The sequence below is a fragment of the Zingiber officinale genome, chromosome 6A, assembly GCF_018446385.1.
Source record: "Zingiber officinale cultivar Zhangliang chromosome 6A, Zo_v1.1, whole genome shotgun sequence".
NCBI classification, from domain to species: Eukaryota; Viridiplantae; Streptophyta; class Magnoliopsida; order Zingiberales; family Zingiberaceae; genus Zingiber; species Zingiber officinale.
This window is the reverse complement of record NC_055997.1, coordinates 109,730,029-109,752,719: the sequence shown is the minus strand read 5'-3', so window position 1 is coordinate 109,752,719 and position 22,691 is coordinate 109,730,029. Positions and strand designations below refer to the sequence as shown.

At 45.3% G+C, this 22,691-nt stretch overlaps 1 protein-coding gene across 1 annotated transcript; it reads right to left on the bottom strand.

The window, feature by feature from the left end:
• Positions 1-1,344: 1,344 nt before the first annotated feature.
• Positions 1,345-22,329, bottom strand: LOC121997387 (cilia- and flagella-associated protein 298-like). The gene is made up of 5 exons (XM_042551770.1): positions 22,079-22,329; positions 3,721-3,788; positions 3,480-3,606; positions 1,670-1,770; positions 1,345-1,574 (listed from the first exon to the last, which is right to left on the bottom strand). Exons 1-5 carry the CDS (start codon positions 22,260-22,262, stop codon positions 1,545-1,547), a joined length of 510 nt encoding a protein of 169 aa, XP_042407704.1. The 5' UTR covers positions 22,263-22,329; the 3' UTR covers positions 1,345-1,544.
• Between the last annotated feature and the right edge of the window lie 362 nt (positions 22,330-22,691).

Genomic DNA, 22,691 nt, shown 5'->3' with positions numbered 1-22,691 from the left:
ATAAAAATATTTAGTATTTTAATTTTGTACAAATTAATTTATGTCCACGTGAATGAAGATAAATTATATAATTAACTTATAATCAATCAAGTGATAATTATAATCAATCAAGTGATAAAAGGACAAAAGTGAGAGGATTAGGAGTTTTTTTGTTCCAAGACATGCACTTATTGATGTCTATTCTGTTGTAATTAATCTGTCATCTCTGGTAAGCTAAGTTGTAAATATATTATATTTTAATAATTATTAATTTAGTTGTTATAATAATTAAAAAATAAATGTATTTTGTAAAATGAAAAAAAGATAGAATTATTATTATTATTATTTGAAAAAAAAAAAACCTTTAACTACAACATTGACGAGGGTCTCTTATTCCAAATTTCATCACTTCCCTCTCTGTAATTTTGAGTTTTTAATATACGCTCTAAATTTTTTAATTCATCATTTATATGAATCTAAAAGCATTAATTAATCAACATAAATTTATACTTAATTATTTTTATTTGAATATGTCATCCTTAAAATCATAATATAATATGAATATATCAAAAACTTATTATTCTTTCTAAATCTAATTATTTAAAAAGAATTATTTTTTTAAACCCAATTTACTGTGATGCATATAATTTTATCTATTATCTTGGCGTAATGTAAAATTGAAATTGTTAAACTTCAAGAAAATCATTTATATAAACATTTATAAAATGTTAAATTTGTTTTCCTTTATTCCATTGTTGTAACTCTCATTATCCATATGAACCTCCGATCGATTTAACGTTGAGAAATCTTCGAATTTTAGTATGATTGGACTCACCACCAACCCCTCGATATATTTATTAAACAATCAGGACTCAATTCTCATGTAAAATTTACCTAACGATTAAACTACTGAACGCCATTTCAGAAACACCCGCTTTCTAATTTTACTTGGTAGACAAAAATTGATGCCCTATCAAAATTAATCAAGTTATAACATCTAGATACCTGATACATATATAAAAAGATCTTCGAATTTTAATTCAAATAATTTTAGTGACTAAAATATCTTTAAAAAGGCAAATACTCATTTAATGTTATAAATAAATTTATTCTTAAATCCTAAAAAAGGAAAATTAATTAATCTCTATTCAAGTTGTTCATATTTTATTAAAATATGTAGTGAAGCAGCTCAAAACTGAAATTGACATAATTATTATTTTTAAATATGTAGCCAGGAATCAGAAATTAGAGTTGGAAGTGGCTTATACTTAATGAAGAGCTTTGAATAAGAAAGGAGTGGATTTTAATGGGCTAAATAAAAAAATTTAGATAGGTAATAATTTTTTTTTGTTTTTTGAACTTGGCTTTACAGGACGGGCCCTAAGCAAGATCCGTCTGTCTGCCCCACAATCCGCAACCGGCACATTCAAATGGATGATTTACACCGAGAAATTTATCGTAAAATGAATAAGAAAACAAAATGTGCAAGAACTATATAATTATAAGGATGCAAGTAATTTAGCATGTTGGGGTTGGGGTGGCTCAATGAAAAGCTTTAAAGGTCTTCAACAAGCTGGTTTCAATGTGATCACAATCTGCCGACCAGAAGATGAGCATGGTAAGAAATTTCCCCAAGGAAAACAGGAAAAAGGAAAGGTAATTTCGAAGTAATATCATTTAGTAACTTCACCTTTGTTTTCTCATTTGTACCGATATAGTCGCATAGTCTTTTGCCTCTAACAAGTTCTTTCCCTGCCCACCATAGCTGCATTTGCTGATGAACCTCACAATCTAGTTTGATATTAAAATATATCACAAATAGTTAGCAGGTAGTGTGAGCTTTTTCGCGACATCTGTGTGAAACAACATATAAGAAAGCTATGCTAAATTCAGGTTAGAAAGCTGAGACATGGAAAACTAAGGTTGCCCAGTTTGAGCATTTGTGAAGGTTTTAAGGAGAAATTCAGCAAGACTTGCATGAAGATGGTTAGTTCGTTGTATTAACAGTTGTTTGTAACAATTTGAGTAACTAAACATCACAAAAGAAGTTAAGAAAGAGCTAAACTTTAGAATTAGAACGAAGCACAATCGTGGATGAAATTTTATTTGTGTAAGCTAAACGTATGGGCATTTGCCCAAATGGCATGGTGTGTTAAAATTTGATTAGAAAACTACTCTAAATGTGGAAGGTGATCATATTAACCAAGAACTGAAACTATCTCAATAATTGGATTACTGATGTGGAGTTTCTTCAAATTGCAAAGTTCAACTGTTCTCAGATCATTGTACTTTCAGCACTTAACTAATACTTTAGGCTAGTTTCGGATTGCATCAGTGATAGCAAGTGTAGAACTTCTTTGGATAGCATGAATCATTTGGTAACATTTATATTTTTGCGATATAGAATGTTTGACTCTCTACAGCAATCACGGGCTTTTCACTTCTAAAGACTACAACATGCTTTCATACTTAATCAAACAATTCCAAGAAAATCATATGTACTCATGAATCTTAATGAATCTTTCACTTCTTTCAATCCTAACCAACCAAATCGCTAATCTGTTAATAACAGTTGAAACTAAAAAGGTGCAATTAGGATCAGAATTCAAGTTGAAACAAATATTCTTAATCTTGCCTTGGACAAACTTAGTTACAGAACAAATGGAGTGATGCTGATCCTGTAGCAGGTGCCTTGTGATACCATGAATTGTACCAAGCATGTTGTTTCAGGTAGAAAGCTTAACACACAGAATTTTGAGAAGGCTAGTGGAAACAAATTTTGTGAAGAAAAGGTGCTTACATCTTATGAGTTATTTATGTATACATTTATATAGGCAGGTATTTCAATAGAGTTATTTATGTATACATTTCTATAGGTGGGTATTTCAATGACCGATAAATTATGCAATTGGATACATTAATTGTGTAGAGTTGAAGATTTAATGGGTACAACAAGACCTAATAAAACTCTTTAAAGTAATTACAATTGAGATAGAAATATCAACATCACCATCACAATAAAACCTCTATGCATGGCTTCAAAATGAGGTTCTCCAAATTAATCTTAATTTATTTTTCAAGGTTTGAGAAAAGAACTAAAGAATATAACAAGGGTAGCTAGATCAAAGTGTGTATGGTCAACTCCAATAACATAACATCTATGCTTAAGTGAGTTAAAACCTACCTCTGCTGACTAAAAACAAAGTGATAAGTTCCTTAGCCAAAAATAACGCTAACTAGTATAATAGCTTACCTGCTTGCACCAATCCGAGACATAAGTGAACCCACAAGTATAATGTTTACCAAATTAGGCAATGCTTGTAACAATATAATAATGAACACTGTTATTACATAATTTTCTAAAGAATCCAAATAGAAATAACATATCAACAGATTATGAAAGGAAAAAAAAATTCTTCTCTTTTTGTGCAACAAACCCATTAATAACAATGCTTTTTTAAGATTAAAAAAAAATGCATCATGGAAACAACAAATGATACCAGGAGGCTGTGGTAGATCACAATCAAGGAAACCCTTTGACTGAACAATCTTGATTTCTTTCTCTATGTTCTTAACATGGGCGCGCAGGGCATGAGGTGATAAGAACCTGTTGTGCTCAACTTGATCCTGCAGCAATGTTTAAAAGCACGCATCAGTTCAAATAGTCAGCTTCCGGATTTTGTTGCACATTTTTCTTCATAGAGAAGCTATAAACTTCTATGTATCTGGACTATATCTAACCTTTGACACATAAGTCTCTGCTTCCGATAAAGATCTCTCCAGGGCAAGAGACGGGTCAGGAGAACTGTCTGAAACAAAATAAGAAGCTATGTAAGTAAATTCTTAGTATATGATCCCGTCCGGAAGCTGAGTCAGATGGAGGCGGGCCTTGTTGTGCTAAAAGTTGACGAAGAGTAGTCGCGATGCTGAATCAGCGAGGTACCCCGTGGACGGGTGCACACGGGCAATCGTACAGAAGGAAAGGACCAGGACGATGACGCTATTGCTCTGCACACACTCAGACGAGTCACCCGGTCGTTAGAGACCAGAAACCAGGGAAAAAGTCCTCGGGTCAGGCCCTCCGACGCTCAAGTCAGGTACTTTTTCCCCAGAAATCACAGAGAAAGCATGAAAAGTAAAAGACTGGTCAGAAATGACGAGTGAGCGTACCTACGTAAGAGACAAAACCTCCCTTTTTATACTGTAACTGAAACCTGACGAATGTCAGGGAATGTTGGGTGTCAGGCTATGTCTGGTAGTGGTCGACACGTGACTTTCTTTTATAGGATGGCGGAGGAATTAAGAAGAGTATGAGCCTCCCACCGTTGGAATATTCCCTGACATGTGATGATTGTTCTTTGACTGGTGGTTACGATTCCTTGCAGGCCTATTTGTCTTTGTCATGTAGTGTCTGGTCTACTGACCCACCTTCATCTGCGACATTCGCAGCCTATATATCCCGACCTGAACTCTGGGTCTAATACCCGACCTGCATTTGTTTATTGCTATCCTAGGCATGTATGTTTCGACCTGCACGCTGTGTCTATCTGCCGACCCATATGTGTTTGCTGTTATCCATGGCATTAACGTCCCGACCTGCACACTGGGTCTGTTTGCCGACCCATATATGTGATGTTATCCATGGCATGAACGTCCCGACCTGCACGCTGGGTCTGTCCGCCGACCCATATGTGTACTGCTATCCATGGCATGAACGTCCCGACCTGCACGCTGGGTCTGTTCGCCGACCCATATGTGTGTTGTTATCCATGGCATGAACGTCCCGACCTGCACGTTGGGTCTGAAAGCAGACCTGCCAGTAGTCTCCTTCTGTAGCTATTTGTGGCCCATGAACTCTTTTACTACTCACTATCAGGGCTGAGCCCCTTCTGACCTTCTTGTCCTCCTCGTTAGCTGGACTATTGATCGTCCATGTTGGCTTGACCTTTGACCTTCTTGCCTTCCTTGTCAACTTGGACTGTTGACCAGCCACGTTGGCTTGACCTTTGACCTTTTTGACCTTCCTTGTCAGCTTGGACTGTTGACCAGCCACGCTGGCTTGACCTTTGACCTTCTTGACCTTCTCGTTAGCTGGGCTATTGACCAGCCACGCTGGCTTGACCTTTGACCTTTTTGACCTTCCTTGTCAACTTGGACTGTTGACCAGCTATGCTGGCTTGACCTTTGACCTTCTTGACCTCCTCGTTAGCTGGCCTATTGACCAGCCACGCTGGCCTGACTTCAAGCCACATCATCTTATCGACCCCACCAAATATGCACCGTATCACAAGCCTCCCCCTCAAGTCGAAGGAAGACCCAAGTCTGACTGACTAGACCCCTACACCCCTCTGTGCTCTCTGTCTCCTGCCATACATACTGTACCACCCTTTATGTCCTATCGCCTGGGATACCCTGTCTGCGTAATTGCTTTAGTGGTTGCTTGTGGTACGGCGCCTGCGTAATTGCTTTAGTGGTTGCCTTGGGGACGGTGCCCGTGTAATTACTTTAATGGTTGCCTAGGGTATGGTGCCCAATCTTCTCTTTAAAAAGACCTCCAGACGCTCTCTTCTTGTATCCTTCTTTTCCCTCATTCTCTTCCTATTTTTCGTCACGCTGCCTTCTCCTAATTTCTCCCTGACACAATGCATTCACCCTCTTCTGACGAGGTTGATCAGCCATCCCTCCAAGTGCGGCTAAATCACCTCACCCTACAGCTTGCAGAGAAGGAGCTCGAACTGAAAAATATGTCCCTGGCTCGAGATCGTCAACTCGCTTCCTTGCGGGACGCAGATGCCTTGTATCGCCTTGCTAAATCTCGCGTTCGCGCAGAAAAGGCAATGAAAGAGAAATACCAGTCTGACCTGCAACACCAACTTAGCCTCCAGGATCGTCTGCAGCAAGAACATGAGGTCAAGTTATCCCTCCTCCGTACGTGCCTTGATGATAAACAATACACCATCTCTCAGCAGCAGACCATCATCAGATCCCTTCAAGCAGAGTTGGCCCGAGCAACGTCCCAGCGGCTCTTGACCCTCAGGATGTTCCTTCCCAGGGCAGTGCCCACACACCTTAACTAACTCCTGTAGCTCCTGTCTTGGCTTTGATTGTCTCGGTGACTCCTGCCCGGGCTTTAGTTGTCTTAGTGACTCCTGTTCGGGCTTTAGTTGTCTAAGTGGCTCCTGTCAGGGCTTTAATTGTCTCAGTGGCTCTTGTTCGGGCTTTAGTTGTCTCAGTGGCTCTTGTCCGGGCTTTAGTTGTCTCAGTGGCTCTTGTCCGGGCTTTAGTTGTCTCAATGGTTCCTGACTTGTAGGGCGTTCCTTCTTGCAGGACGCTTATTCCTGTAACAGCACCTGTATCCCCTACTGGTCTTATGTAATTAATAAACAATAATTCAGCTATTGAGAGTACTACTAAATGTTCCTTTCCATGAATCCCTCTTTATGAAATGAGGCCAACTTTCTACTTTATAACTGTATTCTTTCCTTCGGTCTGTGTTTGTATCGCTATAAAATACCTGCATTCTTTTAGCCTCTTAGAAAACATAACAAACGCACCTCGCGTACCTCACTTTTTCCTTATTCTGGGCCATTATAGTAGTAAGCAGCAATACCTGTAAGGCATGTTGTACTTTACTTTATATGTAAAAGATACTAACCTCGAAAGTGATTGAGCCAACCGGGAAGGTTGTAGGGCGTGAGAGCAATGCTCACTTATAACTCACACTGAGGCGAGAGTCTGAAAAAGCCGACCGAGCAGCTCGGTCGTTGGACGTGAGAGCAGAGCTCACTTATAACTTGCACTGAGGCAAGAGTCTGGAACAGCCGACCGAGCAGCTCGGTCGTTGGGCGTGAGAGCAGAGCTCACTTATAACTTGCACTGAGGCAAGAGTCTGGAACAGCCGACCGAGCAGCTTGGTCGTTGAGCGTGAGAGCAGAGCTCACTTATAACTTAGGCAAAAGTCTGGAACAGCCAACCGAGCAGCTCGGTCGTTGGGCGTGAGAGCGGAGCTCACTTATAACTTGCACTGAGGCAAGAGTCTGGAACAACCGACCGAGCAGCTCGGTCGTTGGGCGTGAGAGCAAAGCTCACTTATAACTTGACCGAGTCGGCTGGAGAGTCTGGGACTTGGTCGTGAGAGCGAGCTCACTTATAACTGGACCGCTCGGTGCGAGAGTGTGAGGCTTGATCGTGAGAGCAGCTCACTTATAACTCGACCACTCGGTGCGAGAGTGTAAGACGTTGGGCGTGAGAGGAGCTCACTTATAACTCGGCTGCTCGGTGTGAGAATTTAGGACTTGGTCGTGAGAGCAGCTCACTTATAACTCGATCGCTTGGCGCGAGAGTCTGAGACTTGGTCGCGAGAGCAAGCTCACTTATAACTCGGTTGTTTGGCGCGAAAGTTGGGACAGTTTTTCAACTTGAATGCCTACAGTCATTAAGTGTAAGTTCTTAAACTAGCACTTTATAACGCGAGGCAAGAGTGCGGAGCAGTAGAAAGCGGCTCGGTGGTTGGGCGTGAGCGAGCTCACTTATAACACCGGGCAAGAGTGCGGAACAGTAGGCGGCTCGGTCGTTGGGCGTAAGAGTAGAGCTCACTTATAACTTGCACTGAGGCAAGAGTCTGGAACAGCCGACCGAGCAGATCGGTCGTTGGGTGTGAGAGCAGAGCTCACTTATAACTTGCACTGAGGCAAGAGTCTGGAACAGCCGACCGAGCAGCTGCCCTCCTGGTCAAGATAAATGTTGCAAACCTGCGGATCGATTCAACAGACAGGACACCTGTAACTGACCCGGGGGTCTAACTCCCGATCCGGCTGTAAGTTATCGATCTGGGGGTCGAACTCCCGATCTGGATATAGGTTGCTAATCTGGGGGTCGAACTCCCGATCCAGACTCGTTCTTGGAGCTCTCACATCGTCTGTCATCAAAAAACATATTATTAGTAGTGTTGAGGGAATAGCCATACTAACACTTTACTTAGCCTTGGCCTTGCTGTATTTGAATTCTTCTCCCGCTACTTTTCTTTCACGATTCTCCAGAAAAGAATGTGGTAAGAGTTTCCGTACACTTGCTTCGTATCATGATTTCCTTATCACATCCATCATTAATATAACTCCTCGGAGGTCGACACCTGTCCTCTGCTTTTATTGCTTATGCAGAGTGACGTCGTCCACACCACTCCTTTTTGTACACGCTTTCCCATAAGAGTATGTTCTTCGACGATCAGACGGTTTTAAGCGCTTTACCCAAAAAAGATACTCTTCTTTTTTCGATATTCCCTAGAAACCCTGCCTTTATAAACCCTAAAGGTCGTCCGCAGTCATTGCCTTGCTCGTTTTGACCGTTTGCTTCCTGTCGCTTCGACTTCACCGGCGTCCGCACCTTTCCTCTTCTAAGCTCCTTCATCTAGTGTTCTTCTCCTCTTCGACTAATCTCATCCTCAACTCCCTTTACCCTGACAATGGCTGATGGTAAGACCACTCTTTGGTATTCCTGCTTCATTTCAGATATGGATGACCACGACCTATCAGTGATTCGTTCAGACCTGCATCTTAATGATGCTTATGAACTTCGAGTTCTCACACCTCGAGAGCATCCTGCTAGCCCTCCGGAATGTTTCATGACTATTTTCAAAGATCAGATTCTGGGAGGTCTTCGCTTTCCCATTCATCCCTTCATTTCTTCTCTGAGCGAATACTTTGGCGTTTGCGTTTCTCAGCTTGCTCCTAACTTCTTTAGGGCAGTTTGCGGCACCATTATTCTCTGTCGTATATATGAGCTTCCCTTGACTGTTCATCTCTTTCACCACTTTTTTCCTTCAAACGTTCAGAGCCGGGCATATTCATGGTACAAGCTAGACCCGACTATAAGTTTTTTGCTGACATGCCCTCTTCGAACAAGGGGTGGAAATCCCGCTTCTTCTTTGTCAGACTACCTCAACCACTGGTCGGGCCTATACAATGGCGCCCAGATCTCCCTGATAACCTTCCTTCACACCAGCACCAGCCTACTTGTATCTCTGCCTCCGAAGCGCTGCAAGGCGTACTTGTTAACTTTTCTGTGTTGTTGTTGGAAGGCTTTCTATATTTATTTGGGCTCAGCCCTGTTCAGAAGGACATCGGGGCTCCGTTTGGTAAGACCCCGTTTTCCTTTTATCTATTATTCCCTAACTGAGGTATCTTTCTTCTCTATCGCAGAAGCTGCCATGTATCGAGCCTACTCGTCTGACGTTAAGCGTCGGTCCTCCTCTTATTTGAAAAATTTAGGCGAAGAGCTTAGACGGGGTGTAGCAGCTTCCTCCCGGTCTAGCCCCTCTGCTTCGCAGTCCGCTCCTACTCTATCTCCAATTCTGCCGGCGGCGACTCATGAGGGAGCTTCCTCAGCACTTCCCCTGGATGCAGCTATAGCTGAAGACCTGGTCGCTGTAGAACAAGTTGACCTATCCCTGATAGGGCAAATAGAGGAAGCCTCGGGAGAACAGGCCGGGGAGGCCACCGTAAAACAATTTGAAGAGATGCAAGTGGCATTCCCCCGACCGGCTGAGCGCCTGAAACTTCAACGCAAGCATAAGAGAGTGACTCCCGCTATTCAAGCGTCACCTCCATCTATCCCGCCCAGCCGTCGCTCATCTGCTACTCTCCGCCCCTTGGAACTCAAAGCAACTACTCCTGCCCGAGAGAGCATTATAGGGCCTGAAGTTCCCATCGCGTCACCCCACGTATCAGTCCTGGCTTCTGGTCGAGGCAAAGCTCCTGCGCAGGCTTCTTCGCAAGCACCAACCTCTTCTCCCAGTCAGCCATCTTTACACTTAACGGACCAGCCCAGGAGCTCTGACACTCCATCTGTCCCCCTTCCCTTGGATGCTCCCGCGTCTACTTCTAGATCTTGGAGGAAAACTCGCAAGAAATACTCCTTTACTGATTTTTGGCGCGTGCCTTCCTCCACAGGCTCAGGGGTAGGCGTAGAAACTACTGATGGGGCTCCTCCCCTTACTGCTCTAATCGAATTAGAAGGCGATTTAGCGGCCTCCTGGCGCACCGACAATCGCAAATTTTGGAAGAATGCTCCGTTGGGGGGCTAGATCATGCGGCTTGTCAAATGGTCGCTGTAAGTCTTTTTACACCCACGCTTCTTTGCTACAATCTTTTACAACCTTTCTTCATATACCTGACACCTGACCCAGCCCTGCTCCGCCAACTTAAGCGCCCTTCAGCACGCCTGTAACTTACAGAGGGACAATGAAGCGCTGAAAGCTCGCCTGGAGGAAATAGAGCTACCCCTGACTCCTCGCGATCCTCTCAACCCCACACCCGGGGATCTGGCTCACTATCTTCGCTTGATTGGAGAGTCTGCCGGATCGGCCCCCAATATTTCTCATGCGGCTTTTGACAAGATCAAGGCCTTGGAACTAGCTTTACAGACCAGTGAGTCGAAGTTGGCCTCCGAGGTAGAAAAGCGCCAAGAGTTAGAGGCTGAGCTGGAGAAGAAGGATGCCCAATTGGCTAGCTCACAAGAAACCCAGGAGAGCCTTCAAAAGACCCTGGCAGAAGTTCAAAATCAACTGGCTTCTAACGCCGACCGGGAGAAGGCTCTTCAAAGCCAATGGGAGGCCAGCCAGGCAACTCTCAAAGCTGTGCAGGCCGACCTTCTGAAGATTCAAGAGGATGTCTCCCAAGGTCAAGAAGCCCTGATTCAAGCCCAGGCTGACCAGAAGAAAGCAGAGACACAGCTGGTCGAGTATCAAGCAGGCGAAGTGGGTCAACTGAGGGCCTACAGACGAGCATATGTCACCTCCCCCTTCTTCATAAAGAAAATGGGAGATGTAATGCACTTCATGGTATGCTGCGGCGTGGGTGGAGGAGCTCGTCAAATGCTGGAACAGAATATGATTTTATCTGTCCCTTCGGAGGATTTTGTAGACATAGGTCGCATCATGGATGAAATTCCTGATGGGTCCTTCCCCTCTTTTAAGGATGATGACGACCTCTTTGTCTTACACGAACCTCCGGTTGAACCTGCTTCTGGCCCTACTGAGCATATAGCTGGCCCTACCGAAGATAATCCTCCACCTCTTAACAAAAAACCTTAATCTGGTTGTATGTATTGCTTTCTTAAGTACTTTTTCTTGATGTACAAATCAACTTTCTTGGTAACTTATTCACTGCTTTTTCTTTATTCCAACATGCTTATATTCCTCGTGATATCTCTTGCCTGCGGATTTTCATTTGTTCTCTAACTTTATTTGTAATGTGGCTCTCTTGCTGATAATCTTGCATATTTCCCTACTGAAATAACCTCAAAGCTCTGCTTACAATTTGGTCGCCCATTTTAGATCCCACTCATCCTAGATCGGAAATCTTTCTAGTTCATCAATCCGCATCCTATCCTTGACCAATCTTCAGCCTCGGTCTTACTCCTAACCTGCATCTCATCCCAGGCCTGACTAACCACAGACCAGCCTCTGTCTAACACCGACCTGTGTCTTATTCCAGGTCTGGATAATCGAAGGTCAGAAAGTAGAAGTCATGCACAGATCGGGGTACCTCGCGATCCAGGTCTGAATACGCAGACCGAGGAATCTGATAATTATCTCCAGTTCGGGAAAGTCTGAGCACTTTAATAACTACAGATACCTTTTCCCGAGATCCTCCTCATATACCGCGCTAGTGTTCTTCTGAATATGCCCCTGGGTGTTACTTCCGAGGCGGATCCTACGACTTTTGTTGTTCCCGCCTATTATTTTGCGCCGATGGATGATAATCTGACGAAATTACCCCTTTATTAGGCGTCTACAAATAGTCTCCACGCTTTCATCTTGCAACGTTTGACGTCCTTCCCTTCTGCCTTTTATTTGCATCCTTCCTGCTCCTGTCCATTTTGACCCGATCATTTTTCGCTTAGTCCTCCCTTTTTCCGTTTCCGCTTCTCATGGCGTCCCCTTCTTTTCTCTCTTCTTTGGTGTCTATACTTTACCCCGGCTCTTCCTCTTTCGATGAATGTGCTCGAGATGACTTACGTTACACCTATGGAGTCGAGGATGACGTGCAAGTGATCATCCCCACTGGAGTACATCGATTCTCTGATCCCCCTATTAGCTCCAGCACCTTTTTCAGAGAACAATTTGTGGCTGGCCTCCGCATTCCTATCCATCCTTTCTTTACCGACATAGGCCGCTATTTCCATATTTCTCTGGGGCAACTGACACCCAATTCCATAAGAATCCTCTGTGGCTTTGTAATTCTGTGTGAAGTGTGCGAAATATCCTGGTCCGCCCACTTATTTCATTGCTTCTTCACCCTACGGCACCAAGAAGAAGGCGTATTTCGTTTTCAGCCCCGTCTTCGCACTAATTTATTCTCCTCCTTACCGCCTTCCGACCCTAGCTGGAGAAATCAATTTTTCTTTATTGCCTTTCCTCGCAACGTGTATTGGCCTCTGCGATGGCAACAATCACTTCCCTCCTCTCCCGAGCTGGGTGAATTTCATCTGGACGCTTCTTATTTGGAAGCCTCATCTCGCCTGGCCGGCTGGCGCATTAACTTAATACATCTTCTATCCGAGGAACTGTTGTCCTACTTTCGCCTGAGTAATATGACCCAGGAGACGCCTCGCTCCCTGGGTAAGCTTTTCTTTCTGTTTTGTCATCACTGCATGAGTATTGTATTTCTTCTAGGGAAAGTAATTTCACACTTTGCCCGTTGCAGCTGAAATCTTAACCTATGCTTCAGAGGTTCATCCCCTTCCTCTAAGTGACATGGAGATAATGAGGCGAGGGCGAGTTATCCTGGAGAGAAGAGCACTTCCCCGCTCGTCTTCGATCTCAATCGGCAGGGCTTCATCGACCAGCCCTCCGCTCAGACCCGTTCAGGGAGGCTCTTCTGCTGCCCGATCTTCTTTACTGGCCCCTCCTACTCGGTCTCGGACTGTTCGTGCCCCTTGATCGGTCGCTCCTGCTCGCCCCCGGGCTGCTCGTCCACCTAGGTCGGATACTCCCTTTCGCCCCCGGGCTCCCAATTACCCCCGAGCCCCACGTACGGCCCGGCCTCCTGCCTTAGTACCACTACCTTCGGTTAATTCTCCTCGAGTTACTTACATCCCTGGTCGGGGACTTGGCGAAAGATTGATGGGCCTTGGTGGGGGCACATGCAACGTTCCCTTTACTAGCTCTGCCTCTCGTGATGCTTACCAAGCGGCTCATCGAGCCCGTGCTGCGAATGATCGCTTGAGCCAGAATGTCTCCAATCCTTCTAGACGCAGGGCTCGATCACCCTCAGATGACTCCGATTCTGACGACCATCCACTATCTCAGAGGCGTCGGCGCCGAGTCCCTCGCGTGATGCCAGACTCGAGCCGCTCGTCTATTCCTTCTCCTCCACATGCAGCTGACTTTACCCCATCCCATCAGGTGACTCCACCTCACCTCCAATCCCAAGCCATGTAGATGACCCTCCTATTTCGTCCAGTAATCAGGCCGAGCCCCCATTGGCTCAACCGTTCAACGCGCAACACACTCAGGGTGATGAGGTTGGCCCTTCAACATGCCCTTCGGTTACCCCCCCCCCCTCAGAGCCCCCTCAGGGACCGTCTTCGGCTCCCTCTGGTGCCACCGCCGAGCCTTCAGCTACTCCCGGCTCAGCCGCGGGTCCCTCAGGACCCCCTCCGCTTACTTATCAGGACTACTGCACTACTTTTCCTTCTGAAGCATAGTTATGGTCTCAGACAGATGTTCCCACCAGCTCTCTGAAAATAAAAGGTCGTCTGGCCACTCCATGGGAAGAAAGTCTGCGGCATATGGATTCTTTGCCTCCCCCGACCCAAATGGATCAATTTGCAGAGTTATATATCGAGGTAACCCTCAAAAATTTTCCAACTGTTGTTTTTCCTGCTCTTATCAGATACTTCTTGCATATTTCAGGTCTGTGCAGAATCTATGATAATGAACCATTCCTTCCATGCTACTCATCATCAGAATAAGATGTTACGAGACCATGTTGCTGAACTGGAATTACAACTGAATGATCCTGCCCAGGCCAGCCATGCTCTGCGAGCAGAGATAAAATCTTTGACCAGTAGGAAAAATAGTCTAGAAGTGTCCCTAGCCCTAACTGAGCACGAACTTGAAGAGCTTCGGGAGAAGCAGAGTCAGGCTGATAATGTACACCAACAAAGTATGAATCAGCAGGCTTTAGAGCATCAAAGAGCCATGGACCAGCTGGTTCCAAAACTGCGTGCGACTGAAACTCTGATGCAAGACCAGGACCAAAAATTAAAATCGCAGGAGGTCCTTTTGAAATTTCGAGAGACCCAACTGACTTCCCAAGTAACAGAATTGGCCACTGCCAGAAGTGAACTAACTCAGGCTAGGGCCACCACAGAGGGTGTGTCAACAGCTCTGGCCCTTTACAGAGAAGGGGAAAACGATCGCTGCCTGCGACACCGGGCCGAGTATCTGCGTTCTCCAGAATTTTGTGCACAGGTGGGACATCGCTTTTCCACATCTGCTATCTACGGGGCGGGCGGGGCTCTGCGACAACTTCATGAGCAGGACTATTTAAAGTCCATTCCACCTCCTGAATTCTTAGACCACGATCGAATCATCAAAGAGATTCCAGATGAGATATTTGCCCCTTTCAACTGACATTTTTTGACTTTTTGTAGAGTTAACAGGCTCTACCAGCCTAAAGAGGAACTATAGACAGCGACCACGAGAAGGTTCGGGCATGCAATCCAGCCGGAGAAAGAAAGAACTATCAGCCTACGAAAGAGCGATCTAGCGTACCTAGGGCGACGGAACTTCTTCTTCCAGTTCTTCGCCCATCATAGGTAGGGTCTGAAAGAGGGGCGAGCGGAGCCCTTACACGGGAGGACAGCTAGGGACTGTGGGAATCCCGGAGTGCTTATGTTGAGCGCCTGCACAGCATTTGATTTGGTTCGGGCTTTCGCGACTGGCACTAAAAAAAGACCCCGAACAGTGTCAATTCCGCTAATGATTCAAAAATTGCTTGTAAACTACTTTGCTGTTGTTTTTTTTTTTTCACCTTCCAATGCTTGCTTTAAATTGCTTAGCTTTGTCATGACGTTTTACATATAATCTGCTTTCACATTTCTCGTTTTTTCCGATCTACTTTTCCTCGGTCCGCTAACCCCACCTGTGAGATGAGTCACAGCTCAGCTTTTCACTCGATCTGCACTTCTCGGCCTATCCTTCAAACTCGATAAGGTCGTAGATAATTAGCGCTCCAGGGTCGATCTAGCTTCTTGCCTCGTTCATCTTGTAAATAATAAGCTCCGGAGGCTAACTTTTTAATGACTTTATAAGGTCCATCCCATTGTGGTGCTAGCTTAGTCACGTCCCCTACTGGCTTGATTTGCTTCCAGACCAGATCTCCTTCTCCAAAGAATCGAGGAATTACTCTTTTATTGTAATTTTGTCTCATTCTTTATCGATAAGCCTCTAACCGAGCCGCTGTTTGGTCGCGGGTCTCGCTAATAAGATCTAGCTCAGCTAATCGACGTTCTGCATTTCCTTCATCGTATAATATCCTTCTGACCGACGGTACCCCAATTTCTATGGGTATCACTGCCTCATTGCCATAAACCAAGTGAAACGGTGTCAGACCTGTGCTTTCCCGGGGTGTTGTATGATAGGCCCACAGAATGCTTGGCAGCTCTTCCACCCAATTGCCTCCGACATGATCTAGCTTGACCTTCAGACCCCTAACTATTTCTCTATTAATTACCTCGGTTTGACCATTGCTTTGAGGATAAGCTACTGAAGTGAATGCTTGCGTTATGTCAAATCCCTTGCACCAAGCCTGTATTCTTTGTCCTTGAAATTGCCTTCCATTGCCGGACACCAGCTTGTGAGGAATACCAAATCTGCAAAGGATGTTCTTCCACAAGAACTGGATGACAGCATCTTTTGTAATCCGGGCCAGGGCTTCTGCTTCTACCCACTTAGAAAAGTAGTCCACGACCACCAACAAGAAGCGCCTCTGACCTGGTGCCATTGGAAATGGTCCCACGATATCCATGCCCCATTGATCAAAAGGACAGGACACTATAGATGTTCTCAACAGGGTTGTAGGTCGATGGGTCAAGTTTTGATGTTTCTGACAGGACAAGCATGTGTTCACCAGTTTGTGAGCATCCCTCTGTAAAGTAGGCCAGAAATATCCGGCCAAGAGCACCTTGCGAGATAATGTTCGACCTCCCACATGATTGTCACAGCATCCTAGATGTATCTCTCGCAAGGCCTGGTCAGCTTCCTCCCTACTCAAGCATTTAAGTTAGGGTCGAGAGAAAGACCTCTTGTAGAGCTGGTCCCCAATCATGACATAAGCATGAGCCTGCCTCCTTACCAATCGAGATTCTTCGGGATCTGAAGGTAAGATACCTTGCCGGAGATAACTGATCACGGGTGCCCACCAATCCATAGTTGCTTCTGCATTATTTTGCAAATCTATCTGGGCTATCAAAAAGATTTGTGCCATCGACCGATCCAGCACCAAAGTAGTTAAGGAATTGGCCATCTTTGCTAATTCATCTGCCCGCTCATTCTCCGACCTGGGTATCTTTGTCACAGTAACCTCTGCAAATTCTGCCTTCATCTTCTCATAAGCTTCTTGATACATTTACAATTTATCACCATTTATAATAAAGTTGCCTGTAACCTGCTGAGTCACCAACTGGGAATCTGAATAGATGATTACCCGAACTGCCCCGACATGTCGAGCTGCTTGCAGTCCAGCCAATAAAGTCTCATACTCTGCTTCATTATTCGTGGCTCGGAAATTCAATCGTACTGCCACCTGGAGTATATCTTCTTGAGGAGATATTACTAAGACCCCGATCCCACTTCCATGATGATTAGCGGACCCATCCACATAGATCTTTCATGTTTCTTCAGGGCTGATTTAATGTATCTCTGTTAAGAAATCTGCCAGGGCTTGTGCTTTAATAGCAGTGCGCGGCTGGTACTGTATGTCATATTCTCCCAATTCTGTGGCTCATTTAATAAGCCGACCTGCAACTTCAACGTTAGTCAGTGCTCTTCCCATGGTGCTGTTGGTTAAGACTGTGATTGGATGCGATAAAAAGTAAGGTCGTAACCGTCGAGCCATAAGAACCAATCCATAAACCAACTTCTCGAGTGTCGTGTATCGGGACTCGGCTCCCTTCAATAAATGGCTAAAGAAATACACTGGTCTTTGTACATTGTCCTGTTCTTTAACGAGCACTGCCCCTACAGCCTCAAGGGTGGCTGACAAGTAAACCCATAAAGGCTCTCTTATAACAGGCTTAAAAAGAGAGGGTAGGGTCTCCAAATACTTCTTCAATTCTTCAAAAGCCTTAGTGCATTCTTCATCCCACTGGAACTTGGAGGCCTTCCTTAACACTTTGAAAAAAGGAGCGGCCCGGTCTGCAGATCTGGAAATGAATCTTGACAGGGCTGTTATCCTGCCGACCAGCTTCTGTGTTTCTTTTAAATTCTGAGGCGGCTGCATATCCTTGAGCACTTGAACTTTTTCAGGATTGACCTCTATTCCTCGCTCGGTCACCAGATAACCCAAGAATTTTCCTCCTTTAACCCCGAATAAGCATTTCAGGGGATTGAGTTTCAACCCATACTGTCGGAGAGTTCTACATGTTTCTTCCACATCTTTGATCAAGTTTTCGGCCAGCAGGGATTTGATGAGTATGTCGTCTACATAAACCTCCACATTTCGCCCGATTTGCTCCCGGAAGATTTTATCCATCATTCGCTGGTAGGTAGCTCTGGCATTCCTGAGACCAAAGGGCATGACAGTATAACAGAAAGTACCGTCGGCCGTAATAAAACTAACCTTCTCTTGGTCTTCCCGGGCTAGAGGTATCTGATGATACCCCTGGTAGGCATCCAACATACATATTCTTTCACATCCGGCTGTGGAATCTACCATTTGATCAATCCGGGGCAGAGGATAGCAATCTTTGGGGCTAGCTCGGTTGAGGTCCCGGAAGTCAATACATACTCTCCACTTATTATTGGGCTTCTTTACCAAGACTACATTGGATAGCCAGGATGGAAATTGAACCTCCCGAACATGTCCTGCTTTTTTGAGTTAATCTACCTCAGCTCTTATTATTTTATTCTGATCAGCTGAGAAATTTCTTTTCTTTTGCTTCACGGGTCGGGAGTCAGGTAGTAGATGCAACTTGTGCTCAGCCACCTCTGGCTTGACCCTGGACAGCTCCTCAGTAGACCAGGCAAAGACATCCCGATTGCGGATTAAACACTGAATTAATTCTTCTTTGAGGGGAGGAGGAAGGTCACTAGCCACCCGAGTTAAACTTTCGGGTCGATCAGCGTGTAGTTGTACTTCTTCCCAAGGGATGGGCTCCTCAGCTATAGGAAGGGGCTCCTCTTGGACGACATGAACACCTCCGTCCTACATCCTTTGATGTTTCTGAGCCTCCACTCGGACCATGTCAATATAGCACCGCCGAGAAACCTTCTGTTCTCCTCTAACTTCCCCGACCTGCTCGCCCACAGGAAATTTGATTTTTTGGTGAAAGGTCGAGACAGCAGCCCTAAATTCATGCAGGGCTGGCCTCCCTAGGATAACATTGTAAGAAGAAGGGGAGTCCACTACTATAAACGTGTTCCTTGTGCGCACCAATGGCTTGGTACCCAAAGATATAGCCAACTTAATTTGGCCCATAGGCTTCACTTTATTGCCGGTAAATTCATATAAAGATGTAGCCACTGGCTGAAGTTCAACGACATCAATCTGCATCTCTTCAAATGCAGTCCTGAATAGAATGTTGACTGAGCTCCCGGTATCAACAAAAACCCGAGCCACTCGGCTGTTGGCAATGATGGCTTTGATGATGAGCGCGTTGTCATGAGGCAACTCCAGACCCTCCTGGTCTGCCGGCCCAAAACTAAGAACAGGGCCAGCAGCTTGCTCCTGACTGCATCCAACAGCATGAACCTCCAATCGCCGAACATGAGACTTACGTGCTCTCCCTGAATCTCCGTCGGTTGGCCCCCGAGAGATCATGCCAATCTCTCTAACAGCTGCGTTACCTCTATTCTCAACCTCCCGTGATCCTTCTGGCTCTTTTCCCCGGCCAGGCTGATACGTGCTAGGTCCTGCAAGGTCAGGACAAGATGGTCCGGCTTGTTCTGACACCCTTTGTTCTTCCATCATCCTGATCAACTGGGGAGCTAGCTCAGGCGGAGGCAACCCCATCTGCCTGTTTGGAGTCTCGAGCGAACTGAAAGCAACGATTAGTATCATGTGTATGCGACCTATGATAGGTACAGTACCTATTATTCCTTGGCCCTGGTCGGGGGATGTGTACAGCAGCAACCCGAGGGGCAGGTCGAACTTCTGGCCCGGGATGAAAGGCAGGTCTGGCTTCCTGGACTCGCGGTAAAGGTTGAGGGGGTGGTTGAGGCGCTCTTCTCTCTTGCTTGTTAGCGGAAGGAGGTGGTCTTTCGGCCTTCCTTCGAGTTGCTTGTGCTTCCTCCACCTTAATGTAGGAAGCAGCTTTTTCCACCATCTCATCAAAATTCCGAGCAGGATTTTTGATGAGATCTCTAAAGAACTCTCCCTCTCCCAATCCATGAGAGAAAGTGCTCATCAGAATCTCTGAAGTGACAGTAGGGACATCTTGAGCCACTTGATTAAAGCGGTTGATATAACTTCGCAAGGACTCAGTTAGCCCCTGCTTTAGAGTGAAAAGGTAATGATCTGTCTTCTGATATTTCTTACTACTAGCAAATCGGCGCAGAAAAGCCGTTTTGAAGTCCAGAAAATAGGTAATGGACCCTTGGGGCAACCCATCGAACCATTTTAAGGCTGAACCAGATAAAGTATTCAGGAAAGCTCTGCATTTGACAGCATCGCTATATTGATGCAGCAGGGCTGCATTTTTTAATTTTCGCAAATGATCTTCTGGGTCCTTGCTCCCATCGTATTCTCCGATCGATAGAGCCCTATAGCCCTTAGGCAATCTTTCATTTAGAATCCTGACTGAGAAAGGTACTTTCTCATCCGGATCTTCGGGGAATGCCTCAGGTATGACAAGGGCCTTTCCCTTCTTTGAATCCCGCGGCTGTGAACTCTCAGCTACAGATGCTTGAGGTTGCTCCTTCTTTAGGCTTTGCGCTTGGAGCTCTGGCTGATAATATCCTATGCTTGGCTCACGATAAGGATGTTGAGGAAACACCTCAGGCTGCTTTCTTTTGGAACCCCGATCTGAAACAGGGAGGGACTCCTTGGAAGCCTCAGCAGGGGCTTGTCGTGGTCGCGAGACAGTTGCCTGTCTCTCCGAGGCTGCCAATCTTTTGGCCTCCTTGAAGAGTTCATACTCCCCAGCGGTCATAGTAACATGAATGCGGCCAGACTCTTCCATCGTCACGTTCCGGATCAGGTTATTGTGTTCCCACAGACGGCACCAAATTTGATCCCGTCCGGAAGCTGAGTCAGATGGAGGTGAGCCTTGTTGTGCTAAAAGTTGACGAAGAGTCGTCGCGATGTTGACTCAGCGGGGTACCCCGTGGACGGGTGCACACGGGCAATCGTACAGAAGGAAAGGACCAGGATTATGACGCTATTGCTCTGCACACACTCAGACGAGTCACCCGGTCGTTAGAGACCAGAAACCAGGGAAAAAGTCCCCGGGTCAGGCCCTCCGACGCTCGAGTCAGGTACTTTTTCCCTAGAAATCACAGAGAAAGCATGAAAAGTAAAAGACTGGTCAGAAATGACAAGTGAGCGTACCTGCGTAAGAGACAAAGCCTCCCTTTTTATACTGTAACTGAGGCTTCTGGAACCTGGCGAATGTCAGGGAATGTTGGGTGTCAGGCTATGTCTGGCAGTGGTCGACACGTGGCTTTCTTTTATAGGCTGGCGGAGGAATCAAGAGGAGTATGAGCCTCCCACCGTTGGAATATTCCCTGACATGTGATGATTGTTCTTTGACTGGTGGTTACGATTCCTTGCAGGCCTATTTGTCATGTAGTGTCTGGTCTACTGACCCACCTTCATCTGCGACATTCGCAGCCTATATATCCCGACCTGCACTCTGGGTCTAATACCCGACCTGCATTTGTTTATTGCTATCCTAGGCATGTATGTTTCGACCTGCACGCTGTGTCTATCTGCCGACCCATATGTGTTTGCTGTTATCCATGGCATGAACGTCCCGACCTGCACGCTGGGTCTGTTTGCCGACCCATATATGTGATGTTATCCATGGCATGAACGTCCCGACCTGTACGCTGGGTCTGTCCGCCGACCCATATGTGTGCTGCTATCCATGGCATGAACGTCCCGACCTGCACACTGGGTCTGTTCGCCGACCCATATGTGTACTGTTATCCATGGCATGAACGTCCCGACCTGCACGCTGGGTCTGAAAGCAGACCTGCCAGTAGTCTCCTTCTGTAGCTATTTGTGGCCCATGAACTCTTTTACTACTCACTATCAGGGTTGAGCCCCTTCTGACCTTCTTGTCCTCCTCGTTAGCTGGACTATTGACCGTCCACGTTGGCTTGACCTTTGACCTTCTTGCCTTCCTTGTCCGCTTGGACTGTTGATCAGCCACGCTGGCTTGACCTTTGACCTTTGACCTTTTTGACCTTCCTTGTCAGCTTGGACTGTTGACCAGCCACGCTGGCTTGACCTTTGACCTTCTTGACCTCCTCGTTAGCTGGGCTATTGACCAGCCACGCTGGCTTGACCTTTGACCTTTTTGACCTTCCTTGTCAGCTTGGACTGTTGACCAGCCACGCTGGCTTGACCTTTGACCTTCTTGACCTCCTCGTTAGTTGGGCTATTGACCAGCCACGCTGGCCTGACTTCAAGCCACATCATCTTATCGACCCCACCAAATATGCACCGTATCAGTATACTTTATGGAAATATGGATACAATTTTGAATTTTTAATGATTCATTATGTTGCAGAAAAGATCCATTTGATAGGTTACGGAGGATTGTGATTAGGGCTATTAAGAATTTTTCCCTTTTGGCATGCTGCAGAACAGAAACACAAGAAGAAAGCTTCTCTAGTTACATAAAACGATTTAGGGTACCAAAGATTCACCTGAGAATGAAGGGTCGGAAAGCAGGCGTTGCCGGAGGAGAAGTGAGAGGGATTGGATGTGAGACTGCAGGGCGTGGATGCCCAGGATGACGTCGGCCACCTCATCGATGGCCGAAGTGGAGATGCAGTGGTAGAGGAACTGCTGCTCCTCCAACGTCGCCGCCTTGACGTGCACCACCACCATCGCTTCTCGAATGTTGCCCCTTCGACGCTGTCATCTCTCTGCCTGCGGCGATTATGTTAAAAATGTACAAAAACAAATTAATCATTTTATGTATTATCATTTAGATTAATTTTGAAAATGGCCCAATATTTATTTATTTTTTAAAAAATACTTTAAAATGTTTTATTTTGTAATTAAAATATTCATTATTTAAAATTAAAATATTAATATTTTTTTTATCCCAAGTAATAAAGAGAAAGTTGAATTAACAATAATAAAATAAAATTTATTTAAATATATATAATAAACTTATATAATTCATCCTATTTAATGGGATAAAATTTTATAATTATTATTTTTGTTGTTGCATGTTAAAAAAAATAAATAATAACCCTTAGAATTGAATTAAATGGGAACTTAACTCAACAATACTTATACTCATCTTATTGA

Bases quoted from the DNA above. Each gene is read 5' to 3' on its own strand.
- LOC121997387 (XM_042551770.1), bottom strand. From the start codon at position 22,262: ATGGTGGTGGTGCACGTCAAGGCGGCGACGTTGGAGGAGCAGCAGTTC. The intron at 3,607-3,720 runs GTTAGATATAGT...ACATTGCTGCAG, and splicing joins CAGAGACTTATGTGTCAAAG to GATCAAGTTGAGCACAACAG. The intron at 1,575-1,669 runs GTGAAGTTACTA...TCTGGTCGGCAG, and splicing joins GTACAAATGAGAAAACAAAG to ATTGTGATCACATTGAAACC.